This window comes from Coturnix japonica, chromosome 1 (assembly GCF_001577835.2).
Source record: "Coturnix japonica isolate 7356 chromosome 1, Coturnix japonica 2.1, whole genome shotgun sequence".
Lineage (NCBI taxonomy): Eukaryota > Metazoa > Chordata > Aves > Galliformes > Phasianidae > Coturnix > Coturnix japonica.
In genome coordinates this window covers 108,100,156-108,115,758 of record NC_029516.1, presented here as the reverse complement: position 1 = coordinate 108,115,758, position 15,603 = coordinate 108,100,156, and the positions used below count along the sequence as shown (strand labels likewise).

Genomic DNA, 15,603 nt, shown 5'->3' with positions numbered 1-15,603 from the left:
GCTTCCCACTATTCCCAAGCCAAGTAACATTGCAAGATATGTGGATTCTTTCGGTACCTTATCTTAGCCAGACATCACAGCATTTAGAAAAGAGCTGCTAGGGAATTACTGAGGGAAGACTTAGTGTTTTCCAAGTGGCATTGGTGAAAATGTGCAACATCCAAGCTGACTTGCACCACTGAACACAACTAGACACATGCACTGTTGAAGGCCATTGACTGAGAACTGGGAAGCATCGCTATTGCAGCCCCTATGTGTTACTCAGTTTCCTCTTTTTGCTCTGAGAAACAGGACTCACCCCAACTTCCCTACACCACTGTACAGTTACCACACAAAGGATTTTCACTTCATGTTTCTTCAAGGCTGGTAACCAGATCAGGAGTTAAATAGACCCACACGTGGACTGGATGATGGCAAGTTGGTATGAACAACAGGAGGTAAAGCTTGGGTTTTTTTTTTTCCAGAATAAAACACCTTATTTCTATTCCTATTTGCTAAGGAAACCTAGTATTAAGAGAGAACATGGTTACTCTTGTCTAGCACTGAGGTTGTATTACAGAAGTTCTTAGAACTGCACACTAGTTTACTGAATGTATCATCATAGTATCATAGTCTTGTGCAGGTTGGAAGGGACCTTAGAGATCATCGAGTCCAACCCCCGGGATTCGAGCCTCTGTGTAGCAGAGCGGGACACACAATGTAATCTTTGGTGAAGTCAGCCAAGCAAGTGCTTGCCTCCATGCCCTCCACAACCTTCTATACTCTGTATTACTACTGAAGGGAGATTCACATTCAATGCCTGCAGGCAGAGCTTCTTTTAGCCCCAAAACTCCGTACCTATAAAGTAGATCAAAGCTTCAAACTTTCAAAGTAATAACAGGTGAAACTAAGGAAGCAAGTTATTTATGTAGCATTCCAATGGCCACCCAGCTCATGTAAAACACACTGAAAAATGACACTATGTTTTAATCAACTACTGAATCAAACCACCGGATGTATTTATAAGTAGAAATTTTGTTACAACATTTATTGTCCGTAGAAACAATTTACATTGATTTTATAGAAACTATATTAAACATACATATAAACATACCTACATTTTAATATATACTTGTGAACATGAGACCTAGGTATGGGATAACATTGTCAGAAGCACCATTGTGGACTCCAGAGACTACACACAAAATGTTTTTGCATTTAATACCGTCTTCAGTAGTTTAGTAGTTTAAAAAGATTACTTTTTTTGTTTTTAAATCCACACTTAGGAATAATTCCATTCAAGGTTTCTGATCATATGATTTGTGCATATGTATACACACACATATACACTCATTAGAAGGTCCTCATGGAACAGGAAACTACAGCATAAATAAGGTGAACTTTAATATACTCCTTAGAAATGGGCATCAGTCCACATCCTTAATTCAGTTGTTAAAGGAGGAAGAAAACCTAGCCCTGCTATTCTTAAAACGGTGAGGTGGGTTGTTTGTTTTTTTCTAACTCCATGAATTGTGAGCTAAGAAAAACTGACTGCTTCCCCTCTGTCTCTTCCTTCGACAATAAAGACACGAGGAGCCAGTCACCAAATAAAAGCCATCTACTGCATTATTTACAGGAAATGAAATATTAAAAAGATGTGAGACTTTTAACAAAATTCTGAGCAGCGAACAGAATAAAACCGTATTAAAGTGGCAGGCAGCATAAAACTATTAAACCACGGGGCTAAATAGCTACTCAGAAAACCCTCCACCAAACAAAAACCCATCAAGGACAAGGAGGGGGCAGGTATCGCAACAACAGTTGCCTCAGATCTCAACACTGAAAGGATACGTTCACCAGGCTTAAAACAGAACACATTTAAACGTTCACTGCCATCCTCTGTATCTACAAAGGAGTTAAGCGTTACAAGTAGGCTTTCAACAATCTTGAAATGGCTTTTATTTCCTTCCCTTCCCTCCTGTAAGACGAACCTCTGATCTTCAAACCCTGCAGCAGGGGAATGAAGTCTGTCAAGGGCCAGACATGTGCAGAGACATCCAGTAGATTCTTTAGGATGCAAGTCTGAAGGCTTTCTTTTAGAGAACTCTCCTGTAGAGCATTTTGCAGGTGGCTGTTCAGATGCTTGAAGAAAAGCAAGAGGTGTGTTTCTGAAGCGTGTGGGAAAAGATTTCTACAGTAAAGAAGTTGAAGAGTCTCCCTCCGCTTACAAAGTCTTCTAAGTGAGAAGGCTGAGAAACCAAATCTCCATAGTTTAATCTTTGCTAAAATCTTTAATCATCCTCTCCAACCAATTCTCACCATCGATTTCCTCGACTTGGCAGAGAAAGACCTTCTAAAGCACAACAACCAGCCATCTTTCGAATACCCAGAGTTTCATAATGCCCAGAAGTGTGACTTTTACAATTTATTTTTCTTTTAAAGCAAGCAATTTCACACAAAGAAAATCAGCATTTCACCCCAAAGCCCTGTGAGAGAAGGCAGCAGGTAAGCCATTATCACACTGGCTATCAGCTGAATTTGCTCCCACTCCATGCTATTGGGTACTTGAGCTGAGAGTCAGGTCGAGGTCTTAAGACCATCTGAATACATCAGATAACGTGATTTGAGACATTTAAGTCATTACTGGAGTTAAGGCAGACTTACATATACCTTGTGATGTGTTGCATACTAGCCCCAGAATCTTCTTAACTTGATCATCACGTATAAGCTTAGAATTATAAAAATGAGGATTTAACCCTATCAATCAATATAGAGATTAAACTGATCAGCAGCATAAACACTAAATTCATAACTTACAACACTTATAAGGAAGACTAATCATGTTCAATGACTGTATTTTGGATAGCCACAAAAAGAAAAAAAGAACATTTCACATGAACAACTGAGAACGTGACAAGCATTCAGTGGTCATTTCAAGTCAACTGGCAGAAAGGCAATTCACATTTATAAAACAAAGCTAACTAGCTCTTAGACAACTGCATTCTTACCTTGCCTTTCCATTACAAATGCAGTGACTGGCTTTATTAATACAAGGAACGGTTTTCCTTTGGAGCAGAGGATTAATCACATAGTTAAAGTTAAGCAGTTACATTAACAATTCTACTCAGTCCATGCTGCTATTAGAAATAATGTAATAATCAGAACATTCTTTAAGTCTTGGTACAGAGGGTGTTTTCTACAATGTAGTCACAATATAGAAAGGCACCAAATTATTCAAGTAAACTGACCTTCTACTTAACGCTCATTTTCTCAACTGGAGCCCTCTCACTAACCAATCAGTAACTTCAATATATTATTCTCAACCAACCATCCTGTGTCAGTACAACCGAGCTTTCCTGTGCAGAAAGAAAATAATGAGCCAATTACTTGTGTATGAGTACATAGATGCAAGTCTCTAGTTGAAGATTCAAAGCACAGTAAGTTGCAGACCAGACAGTCAGGTTCCCTCGAGCGCCTCATTCAATGACTGAATTAAATTTCAGTACAAATCTGATTAGTAGAGCAAAGTTATTGGTCAAGAATGGGATTTCAGCAACTGAAACACAAACTACATTTCATCATATGACATTCATCTTGGGGCCCAGGTGGGATTGAGGTGAATAAAATAAACCAAAATCAGTAAACATGTTAAAAGATACCACGTGGGTAATACATCACTTACAGTTACAGAAATAGTAATTAGATACCATGTGGTAACACGCTACTTACAGTTACAGAAATAATAACCTGTATTAAAGAAACTAGACACAAAGTACTAAAACTAGTTGTGCACAAGTAAAATAAAGCACTAAACTGGAGGCATTCACACTCTTAAACCCGGTTTTCATATTACAAAAAAATAGAAAACAAAATGAAAGAGCAGCATTAACTGGCTGAAGTCTGACTGCTTCAGCGTTATTTCTAGACAACCTCAGCAAAACTGACATGCCACAAGTTTCTTCACATCTCCACTTCTCCCATTTGCTCAACAACAAATTCTCTTCCAGGCTTTAGTAAGATCAAAAAAGGAAGCTTACAAGAACAGCAGGATCCTGCAAAGCAAGACAAGACAGCTTCGGGAGTTTGTCCTGTATCATATGTATGGTTTCACCTGTGTTTTTACAATGCTTAGCAAGTTCAAGAGCAGCATGAAGAGCTTGTCAGTTTCAAGGTGAACCCGCACCAATCTGCAGAGGTACATGCAGCACTCCCCAACAATGGGCTGCTAAACAAATGCAGTGACTCCTTATTTGCTTTGGGTTGGCTCAATTTGTTGCTTCAATTCCTTATTTCCACTTGCTGGAAATTCCGTGCAGGATGATTTAGTTGGGTTCATCAGTGACAGCACCACAAGTATCTCCGATCTGCAGGAAGGTAGCTGCTTCCATTGAAGCAGGAAATTCTTTTCCTTCGGCTTCCCATTTTGAGTATGTTTGTCAGAAAGTTACCTAAATACTAGTTGAATCACTTAATAGTTATTTAAAGTGAAAACTTGAGCTTTCGAAACCAAAACCATCTGGTGTTATTGTTGAATCACCATAGCATCAATGAATCCGGCACACTTCCCACCTACTTATTTTCTATGAATGCTAAGCAGTACATCCCGTGAATTAAGATTAAGTGACACTATTTTAGCTGCTCTGAGCCATACCTACACTTCCAATAAATAATCCTCTACTGGAAGCACTGTGGGGAAAAAAAGGAGAGAAAGAAATCATGCAAAGAAAAAAAGAGTGTCACATCCTGACTTGCCACCAAAAGACAAATATCCTTTTCTCTGAAGCTACCCCTACCCACTATCAGAATTGTGATGTTACCATAACAGGGCCTACCCTGCATTCCCTACACCTAACACTATCCCAGAAATGATGAAAAATGTTTCCTTAAAACAAATAAGGATGTTATCTGAAAACTACTGCTTACGCATCTTTCATTTACCTGTAATAAAAAGGTGAAATCTGTAATTACATATGCCCAACCCTACTATATATATATTATATTAAGGCAAAGCTATAAACAGGAAATAAGCACAATATTGTTTATAGCTGCTGAAAACCATGTCGAGCTATTTAAATTCTGCATACAGCGTAACAACACACTCTCCTCTGAAGCACTGTAAGCTCTGGAGAATCACTGGGATTTTGAACAAAATTACAAGCTATCTGCATTTAAAGCAGTTTCAATTATGAACAACTTTGTTAGAATACATGCTTATAAAAAAAACTTACATTTTTTGTTGGTTTTTTTTTTCCCTTCACAACTAAACACTTCAGGCCCCAATTTCAGAACTCAAGAAGCCACCGAGTCATTTATGACAAGATTAAAGAACACGTGGCTTGGTCAAGAATGTCATACATCACAAAAAAAAAGCCCAAAACTATGAGACAGAATAACTTTGAGTACAGACCAACCTACCCCCTAACAAAGCCAAGCATGCCTTCAGTGCAGTTACTAACTACTGCTACAGGACATTACATACCTGCCCGTTACCATTTGTTATAATCAAGTACCAAAAGCCGTCTCAACAGTCTTCACACTTTACAAATGTATATACATCTCAGAAACCCAAGAATAGCATTGAACTAACATGAAGTGATACAAAATACTGTTTTATGGAAAGGATTGAACAGAGGCGTCAGATCTATTGCGCAACCTAACACATCATTTCTTTCTTGGAAAATCCTGAGCTATGTGCTATCACCAAACAATTCAGGCACTTTTTTATTTTGTTTTCCTTTTTTATTACATAAGCAATAAACTTTGAACATATAAACCTCTGGGTATCACAACTCAAGTTCCATCCGTAACATCGTGCTCAGAGAAAAAAAGTAATCAATAAATAAGACTCCCTTCAGTGACTTCTTTACTCGAGACCAGTATGCAAAAGGAACTAAAGGTACATACTACAACATCTCAGTTGAATACTGTAGTTTAAAAGCAATTATGAAAACCGTAAAAAAGTTCTGCAGCATTCTCCTACCGAAAAATAAAGTTATTTTTGAATCAAGAAAGTTACAGGGTTAGTTCCTTTATCCCAACTTAGGGCTGGACAGAAGTTGTCAAGAAGCGAACAGATGTTCCCTTTGCAGTGTTTCGTGTTTCAACTTCAGGATCAGAGCTCAGTTCAGGTTTCTGTCCCAGTATTTAAATTTCCCTACAGAAGAGAAAGAAAGCAGTTGTTACTGTCAGGTTTCTAAGCCCACAACTTTCTTATAAATACCCTATTATTACTCTAACAAATCCTTCTAGTTTTCACAGTCTCATAGTCTCGTGCGGGTTGGAAGGGACCTTAGAGATCATCGAGTCCAACCCCCGGGATTCGAGCCTCTGTGTAGCAGAGCGGCACTTCCACCACTTGCGCCACAGGGGGGTTTGAACCCAGGGTCTCCGGTGTTGCAACGCGGCATTGCTACCACTGCGCCACTGGAGGCGCAATTAAGGGCTGAAAGAGCACAATTGTAAAGATTGTGTGTTAAAGGATGCATACGCATAATTATTTGACAAGAGTTAAGTACTTCAGATTTATCTATTGGAGTCTAGTCCATTCCAATTTAAAAACAATTCATCAGTATATTTTAGCAAGAAGCAACCTGTTTAACACGTTTAGTTTTCTTTAAGTCTTTATCTGTTGGTTTTGTTGTTTATTTTCCCACTCCTCCTTCATTCTTCTACCAGACTGGAAACTTTGCTTTTTTTAAAACCAGCTCTAAGAGCCTATTAATGTTTCTGCGTTCTAAGAACTCAACTCTAATCCAACTACTAATGCTTATTATGCAAGTGTATTTACTCGTACATACATAGACACACAATTACAAAACTAACATTCTCAAAGGAACGCGTAACTGGAAAGGGCTGTGCGGGTCATCTAATTCAATTCTGACACCATGAGTAACCCCACGTGACTCTGATCATACTTGTCCAATCCTAATGAAGGGTTCAGAATGTTTTAACCACTTGTCCTCCCCCAAAAGCTGTAACGTTTTATACAGTTCAGAAGTACTTCTGCACTTCTATATCATCACTGTCTCACACACACTGCAAATCAAGAGGTATGAGATAGACACGCCCAAGTTTTTCAGCCTGAGTTTGTCAAAGAATTTTACTCAGGCACCATATGTTGTGGGATGCTTTATTCAGAACAGCACTTTAAGGCACATGACGAACATAAGATAACAAAGAACACAATCATAGCCTTAATCAAAAAGTGTATTAACACTCTTCATATTAATTTAGTATTGTAGTCTTAGACAATCTAATGCTTCCACAGAGGTCCACTTTCTCTTATTGATAAGAAAGCAGACCAAGAAGAGATTATTGGAACAGAAGTGATCACAGAACCTCACTGCACACCTCAAACAAGTATCCATGAAGGAAATAAGTGCAAAATCAAGTGTGTATCCTTGTACTTTTACAGGCAATGTTCTAAAGTATCCTGTCTGAGCTACACCATAGGGATATAAAAGCTGGAGTGGACCATTTGAATATTTACACTTTTATATAAGGGCTTAGTGGAAAAGATATTAAACCAACTCACCTTTTCTTTCCTCAGAAATCCATCTCTGTATTTATTAGTGGTAAATCCCCTTACGCCAACAGAACGTAACCGTTGGTACTTAGCTTGAATATATAAACCCTTCTGTACTAAGCCTGATTTATAATGGGGTTGCAAACGGCCATCTGCAAAGTTGCTCTGTAACGGTAGGGAAAGGGAGAGAAAAAGCGCAGAATTAGGGCACCAAAACTCAATAGCTGGTATTTACAGTTATATATACATTCAAAACCTACAGTATTGAACAAGAATATGCATTAGCAGCAAGTACAAAGCCTCTTCCTTATTTACAGCTTACTGTTCCTTAGAACACCAGCTACCATGTGGATCTGTTAACTGCCATATTACATTCGCTGTTTAAAACACCTGAAATTATCATTGTTACAGAAAAGTAGAAAATGCTAAAAGGAAAACATCAATAAGAAAAAACAAGAACAAAAAAAAAAAAAAATCACCTTACTTGCTACCAAATTCACTGCTATGAGGCCTGCAGCAGGCAAATGTGTTGAACCTAAAAACGTTGTGCTAAGTAGAAGTTAACATGACCATATCATGTACCTTCAGACCATAAGATCACAGAATTGCTCTCCTTACTCTGTTCTTTTATCACCCCCAGACTGCACTGGTGTATGCTAACCTAGCATGGGAACAGATGTAACAGAGCTTACCATGAGGGAATTATAAATTCACAGAAATAACAATATAGGAAGAGCAACACTGATAGCAGCAGTTAAAAGGACAAAAATCTGTTTATAACTGAGCACTCCAGTCTCCAATAGAACAAGCTATGAAGTTTAATGTGATAGTAACAGCAAACATTCCCATAGATGTTCACCCTTTAAAGCTTTTTCACCCCATCCAGAGTAAAAAAGAAGTACATGAAGAGGAAACATTGTGTCGACATAAAATAGCTGTCACCCTTTACGAACAGCTTTAAAGTGTAAGAGAGAATTAAACAACAGAAAAAGAGCCCTTCTTGAGCATGACCCAGTTGCCCTGCTGAAATCAGCCTCCTTTTGACAGAGTAAAGATGACTTCAAGAAAAAAAGCACACACTCTGAGGTTGTGATAAGTTTGGTACCAGTTTTCCCACTGTGTATGTGGGGAACAGCTGAGGACCATACAGAACAGAGGTGCCTTGATGCAAATGCGGCTTCTATTATTTAAAAATAAATACATCACTTCAGCCACCTCCTACATAGATATAACCATGAAGCTGTCCCCACCAGTCCCCTAGCATCACTCTCACAGTGCTTGTAGGCACAGTATCCTTCTCTGAGTACATCCTAAATGCTATCTAAGCCCTTTACTGAGAAGTATCAGATTCCAATCACAATACATTTAGATGCAAGTAAATTCCTTAAGTAGGTACACGCCTACCATAGGGGAAGCTGAAGGGTGTTGGCAATGCTATATTAAGCCACTGAACACAGTTAACAGCAGAGGTCCTCATTTCTCCTACAGCTGCTGCAGCTCTCTGCTCTGACACTGGTGGCTAGGAAGGGGGCCTCAGAGGTCTGCTGCTGTATTTGCACAGCAAGCAGCAAAGCAGCAGAACAAATAAGAAGGGAAGAAAAGGCTCAAGATATTGAAAGTGAGAAGATGCATACTTCACAGCAGTCCACACAAGGCCATGATTTCAATTGGTGACCAACAGCAGTGTTCTGGCTGTGGCTGAACAGCATTAATACTCTCTTCCTTCAGTCTGCCCCCCAGCAAGATGGCCAGGCAAGACAATGGGAGGGGACACAGTCAGGACAACTTACCCAAACTGACCATAGGATTTCCATGCTCATGCACTTGATCAGTAACAATAATGAGGAGAGGGAGCTTTGGGGTAGGTAGCCACTGCCTGGAGGCTGGCTGAGCATCAGTCTCTCTGTGGGAAGTGGTGAGCAATTGCCTTTGCATCATTTATTTTTCCTTCATCTCCCCTTTACTCAACTGGTAACTAGAACAAATTGCCCAGAGAGGCTGTGGATGCCCCCATCCCTGGATGCATACAAGGCCAGGCTGGATGTGGCTCTGGGCAGCCTGGTTTTGTGGCTGGCAGCTCTGCACATAGCAGGGGGGTTGAAACTACATGATTTTCACAGAATGGCCCAGGTTGGAAGGGATCACAAGAATCATGACTCTCCAACATCCCCCTCCACATTCAACCCAGGCCATTCTATGATTCTGTGATTTCATTCCATCTTACGAGTTCTCTTGTTTTTGCTCTCCCTGTTCTCTTCTCTAATACTGCTGGAGGCAGGAAGGGAGAGCGAGCAAGCCATTAATACAGAGGACTGTGTAAATTACAGAATGAAGTTTAGTTCAGAAGATTACCATACATGTACCCACTGAAACCAATCACAGTCAACATTTTAAGGTCTTCTTACAGAAGAGAACTTTCCATCTTCGTAAGATTTCTTGGGATCTTTTACAAAACTGCTGCTCTAAGGTATTTTTTCCATAGAATGTTAAGCTTTTTGCAAGACCATATGCTTCTTAAAATAGTCTGAATAATTCCCCTATTTTTTGTTTATTAGGTTACAAATCTCCAATTTCATGTATCAGGGAAAAGAAATTAGTATATTTTTAATATTCAGCCAAGGAAGGTTCTTGAGTGTCAAATCACCTTCTTTAAGCAGGTTTCAGCAACAGCATGGGCAGAAAAAAAATCCTTTAAGATATGCAATAGGAAATTAAATGTAAGAACATCGATGAAATCAAATCAGCTTTTTCAATGGCAGTAATAATGTGCTGTATACGTATGGAAATCACAATACCAGTGAAAATGCTATTTTCTCAACAGATATTAAAGCACAGTGGAACCAATCACTGGATACAGCAATGTTCAGTTTCACATGTAAAGGTAATTTAAGCAGACTTATGTCTGCATAGTCTTCAGCAGAATTCTGTGCTGATGTAAAATAAAGGAAATTGAAGGCTGCTTTGGATAATCTACCAACATAGCCTCAAGGAGACAGTGCTGAATAATCATTCAAGCCCTTATAAACAGACAATATGGAGGGGAAAAGAAAGAATACCGATTAAGAGACTATGACACCTTCATATGTTAAGATGGAATTATGTCAGGCTGACATTTTTAACTTAAGCTTCAGCCTGGAAGTTTCTTTTCTGTTTGGTTGTTTTGTTTCTTTTTTAAAGCAGCAGAATAGTGAGCCTTTTCTGACAGGGTTAGCTCAGCTTCCTGGCAGACTGACTGCTTTTCTAACAGTTCCCTTATATTTAGTCTGAGGGAGCAGAGAAGCCCTTCTGCCCTTCAAATTGTTATCCCGAGTGCTAGCTGCTGAGCTAAGCTAACAAAGCCTTACTTCAACTTCACTACCTTCAGAACAAGAAGGATCAATACCTATTTTGTGTGCTATTTTACTTCTGAGAACACACTTGTTAAATAGTAAGTAGGGGTAATTTTAAAGGAGAAAATGAGAAAGCTTTTTTTTTCTGGCATAAATAAATCTAATCGGACGCTTCTCTTTCAGCTGTATGGATACAACACTGAATAATTCAGCTCAATCCACTGCCAGCCCTCTTTCCTCCCATTACGTCAGCAGAAACAATTAGGCTACATTGCCACTATTTTTCACAGCATTTAATGTCTTCAAATCTGCATCACTTTACCAAATTCAACAGGATCAAAAAACACAGTTTACACAATGTGCTTCTAATAAAAACGTACCTTAAAGTGTCTCCTGATAGGACCTGTATTTTCAAGGCGTCCTCTAATATGTCTGTGCGGGAAAGCATCATTTGTTCTTGAAGAATAGTAAGAATTCTAGTACAAAAACAGATAGCAAAGTTATTAGCTTAACATTACTAAACCACGAAGGAAAAGTTTCCAGGTTATAGTTACATAAATTGTAGCCCTTCCAGCTTTGTGATACTTGACACAATGACAAAGCCTGTCATTTGAAACCTGACTTTCCGATGTACTCTTTATTCCTCTCCATATTTACCTGTAAGCCAGAGCAAACACACCTAAGAGCCTAAGGTTCTTCAGGATTTCCTAGGGTTTGATTTTTAAAACTATAGGTGGAACACTCTCAAACAGAATGGTAAGAGATACCTACTGCATACTTTTTCCACACCTTTACCATTTTTTGCTGGCACAACGTGCTATTGCTACCTCCCTCTTGCAGTACAGAACAGCTTCCCATAACAAGTGGAGAGCTCTGCCTGGAATTAACTGAAACAATTTCTACTCAAGTACCTGTAAGAATGAGCTAAACCACTAAGTACTTTTTTATCTAACAACTATTATCTTAGCTCTTGCTTAAGTTTCAACCCCCTTCCTCAGTATTTTCATGCCCCACTAATATATGTTTATTTTAGCATGCTTCCTATTTGTTTTCCTATTTAATAAATATGGCTGGCCCAACATCAATGTTCTGGTGCCACACCCAACTATTCCTTAAATCCAATGCACTCCTCTATGTGCACTGACTTTAGTCACGATCCTTATGCTTTCCAACACGTACATTAGTACAGTTTCCAACAGCGTTCACACATAGGTTATTCATTACAACGCATAAAAACTGACAGCTTCCCTCAGTCTCCCCTTTCTTAGCACCAGCCATAAAACAGGTTTTAGAATTCTGTGGTACAAACCAACATGGGCAGCTGCACAAGCTTCATTAAACAAGCACAAGCACTTGGAAATAAGACCACACTCATTTAGAGAGTTTTCCAAAAGGAGTAAACATTTATTTCAACTGAACTTAATATTAACTGCCTTCTCAATTTCAGTAGTAAGTACATTACAAAGCAAGAGCCTAAGACAGAGCAGGTGCCCAAGTTAGCCCTGAAAAACTCTGTATCAACACAGACAAGCTATTCCATTGTAAAATATTTCATCCTTAGGAACATAATTCCAGGCATTTCTGTAATCTTATCTACGTAAGTTAGACCAGATGACCTTCACAGACTTCTTCTGACTTGAACCATTCTGTGAATGCTACTGACACACAATAAGATTCAGATCATCCCTCTGGATTGATGACAACTGTCTCCCCTTCCCCTCCCCCAAGACATTTCATATAATTTCAAGTTACCTGCTCAGTAAGAATGCTTCTAATTTGTGGTTTAGATGATGTACATACTATAAAGTGGGAGAAATGCAGCATTCAGGAACCTACACTACACATAGCCTTATAAAATAAATTTGTACTATTTATTAGAACATCTTTAAAGAAAAAAAGAAAAAAAAAATCAATTACCTCCAGTAAATCATTATGAACCCTAAGTTAGTTTGGCCTGTTCATGCTACTCAATTAGAAGTTAAAGTTGAGCACTTTATCTCTGGACTCCCTGAAAAAATACTGCTTCCACTGAAAACACACCCAACCTAAACCAGCTTCTTGACAAGACAAATTCCTGGCAACTTCCCTGTGATATAATAAAATACAATAGCAAAGTTGTTTTAGAGTACTCCAGAGGTATTCAGAAGTAAAATAAGTACTTTTCTTTTACCAGCATTTGGTCATAAAAGCTATTTCTGCTCTCTTACACTGTTCTACATTGCAAAAGATGCATGGGGAAGCACTGATGCACTGGGACTGAACTAGAACCATTTTTATCACTGAGCAAGTGTGAAGACAAAGACCCACGTGGAAATTAAAAAGGCAAGAGTTCACAGATCATTAGTTGTATCAGCCTAAAAAGCACATCAGAAAGTGAATTATGAAGGAAAAAAAAAAAAACCAAAAACAAGGCAGAACCTACTTGTAGATTTAAGCTTACCAGGTGAGGTTTCCCAATAAATTTCCTGAAAGGTGGTTTAATGAACCTCATAGGTTTATGGAAGCCGTCAAGTTGAGAGTTTTGTAATCTTGAAAAACTGCAGCTTTGATTCCTGAGAGAATAATTCCAGAAAGAACAATCAAAATCCAGAACCATAACATAGCAACATCTGGAATTCTAGATGACCATATTTTAGTATTGGTACCACTTAGAAATGGTAAAGTGATGGCTTTCAAGTAATCTTAATCTAACATATTTGATTAAGTCCTTAGTAAGACATAGTAAGCTTCATTTTCCTCATGCAATGATAACAAATAGTGACTTCTGTCTTCAAAGCTCCCACAGCTACACCTCCACGCCAGGCTACCACTGCCCTCTACTGGCTGACGTGCTTTTTGCATTTCAGCAGTTCTAGATTGTGCCGCAATCTTCAGAGTTGCACAGTATTTCTTATCTCACCAAATTCCAAATCAGACAGAAGCTCTGATAAATGCCCAGATGCTACTGTATGCCTGTTATGTCCTCAGTTAGTACAATGCAGCTAATGCAGCTCTGACTTCGGGTTTTGCTTTTGTTTTGTTACTGAGCACACTACTGATTGTGGACACACCCACAACCAATAAATAAAATGAATATATACCATGAAAAGTAATTACTAGAAGCCAAAATTGATAGTTCCCAGAACTATAACATGTATAATAAAAAAGGCCAACAGCTAGCTATCTGATTAAGCACTGTCAAGTGCTTAATATGTGAGATGTGGAAAAAAAAGCAAGCCTACTTTTCAGGAAGACGTTATACATAATCCATTACTGCCCTCAGCCCAGAAATGCATTAGCCATCAGCACTGCAAGTCTTGTGTCCTCCAGGCCCCATCAAGCTCAAGGACAGCCATGCTTCATAAAGAAACATGAGCTTCCCACTTGAAGTAGTACATATAGAAGGTTTGAGCAAGATAGCAATTGAAGAAGTTTGACAAATTCATCTTTTTGTTTAAACAATCTCAAGCACAAGGACTTTTTTTCTACAAGTCAGTTTTCCCAAATACATGTTTATTGCCATGATTTGCCATTCTGGACTATTTAAAATGGAACGGCAATATACTAAAATATCTGCAAAACGTGACTACAGTGTAGATGCATTTCATTACACTTTGGCAACTCTTCAATCAACACCTCTCACACAAATTACCTTGGAGCTGTACCATCTGTATGAAATGCTCTCTCATCTTCATTCTTCAATCTCTCTTTTCTTCTCCTTTCTATATCATGGCGTAGATCATTTGGATCTTCTAAAACTCTAATGATGTTCTATTTAAGAGGAAGGGTTGACACCAAGTTAGCTAGTAATAAGGAAACACATACTTGATCGGTTCTTCAAGGGTTTTCTTCAGTATATAATCTTGTTAACCAACCACACAGACATAGGACAGATGTGCATCAGCCCAAGAATCCAAAGTCCAAGACAATAGCAGTAGCTACTCCCAAGCTATTACCTTCTCACACCACCTGCCTCCTTACACATTTCTGAACAGCAGTGAACAGAACACTGGAATGACAGCTAACAGCTCAACATAGAACTGACAAGAAGAAAAAAAAAGTATTCACAAACTTCAGTAAATCTTAATTAAGAATAGTAGAGGGTCTTAAATTATACCTCCACATAGTAGCACTGCAGGAAAAAAATAGGAAACCAAATTGCAGTAAATGTAGTTTAAAAAGAGAGAAACAAAATCCCATGGCCCTGGATAAAAACAGGGATTAGGACTGAATTCAGTATAGAACTGCATTCTATGCATTGGGCCAATCTAACATCAGCATAGAAATGTTAAGGGTTTTTTCCAGTCTCAGACAGAAATCAGAATTCACGTCAATTGCCCATTTAGCATTTACAGTAAGTAAGAATAAGCAGTTCAAGAAGCAGTAATAACCATGCTCCAGTTATTCTAGAACCCATCTGCACTCTACTTACAGATATTAAACATACTCCTATCACTGTGGTAAATACATTCATGTACATCCCTCTTAAAACAGAACTGCTAGTGGTCTTCAAAGCATATAAGAGTAGCTTATCAGTATAAAGAGGAAAAGTGTTACTTGCACCTATATCATTTTCACTGAACTATTTAAAAAAATTAATACCTGAGGAGATTCGGATGGGACAGTTCGTTTGTTCTGAAGTTCTGCTAAAGACATGTCAATCCTCCTGAAACAGCAAAACCACACAGCAACAAGCAACATCAATGTAAGTCATTATTAACCAACTAAAGAATCTTTACATACTATGAACAGATAGCTTAGAGTCAGGGAAAAGAAATTAAAAAAAATCCA

The 15,603-nt window shown here is 38.5% G+C and overlaps 1 protein-coding gene across 4 annotated transcripts in view; it reads right to left on the bottom strand.

The window, feature by feature from the left end:
* Nucleotides 1–998: 998 nt before the first annotated feature.
* Nucleotides 999–15,603, bottom strand: part of BCLAF3 (BCLAF1 and THRAP3 family member 3) — a 28,889-nt gene continuing 14,284 nt past the window's right edge. For all 4 annotated transcript variants that reach the window (XM_015886393.2, XM_015886379.2, XM_015886387.2 and 1 more), the window contains 6 exons: nucleotides 15,415–15,478; nucleotides 14,465–14,583; nucleotides 13,274–13,385; nucleotides 11,214–11,309; nucleotides 7,514–7,669; nucleotides 999–6,133 (listed from right to left, as the gene is read on the bottom strand). In XM_015886393.2, the coding sequence (XP_015741879.1) occupies nucleotides 6,104–6,133; nucleotides 7,514–7,669; nucleotides 11,214–11,309; nucleotides 13,274–13,385; nucleotides 14,465–14,583; nucleotides 15,415–15,478 (577 nt within the window). In that variant the 3' untranslated portion in view covers nucleotides 999–6,103. The remainder of the gene's footprint in view (nucleotides 6,134–7,513; nucleotides 7,670–11,213; nucleotides 11,310–13,273; nucleotides 13,386–14,464; nucleotides 14,584–15,414; nucleotides 15,479–15,603) is intronic.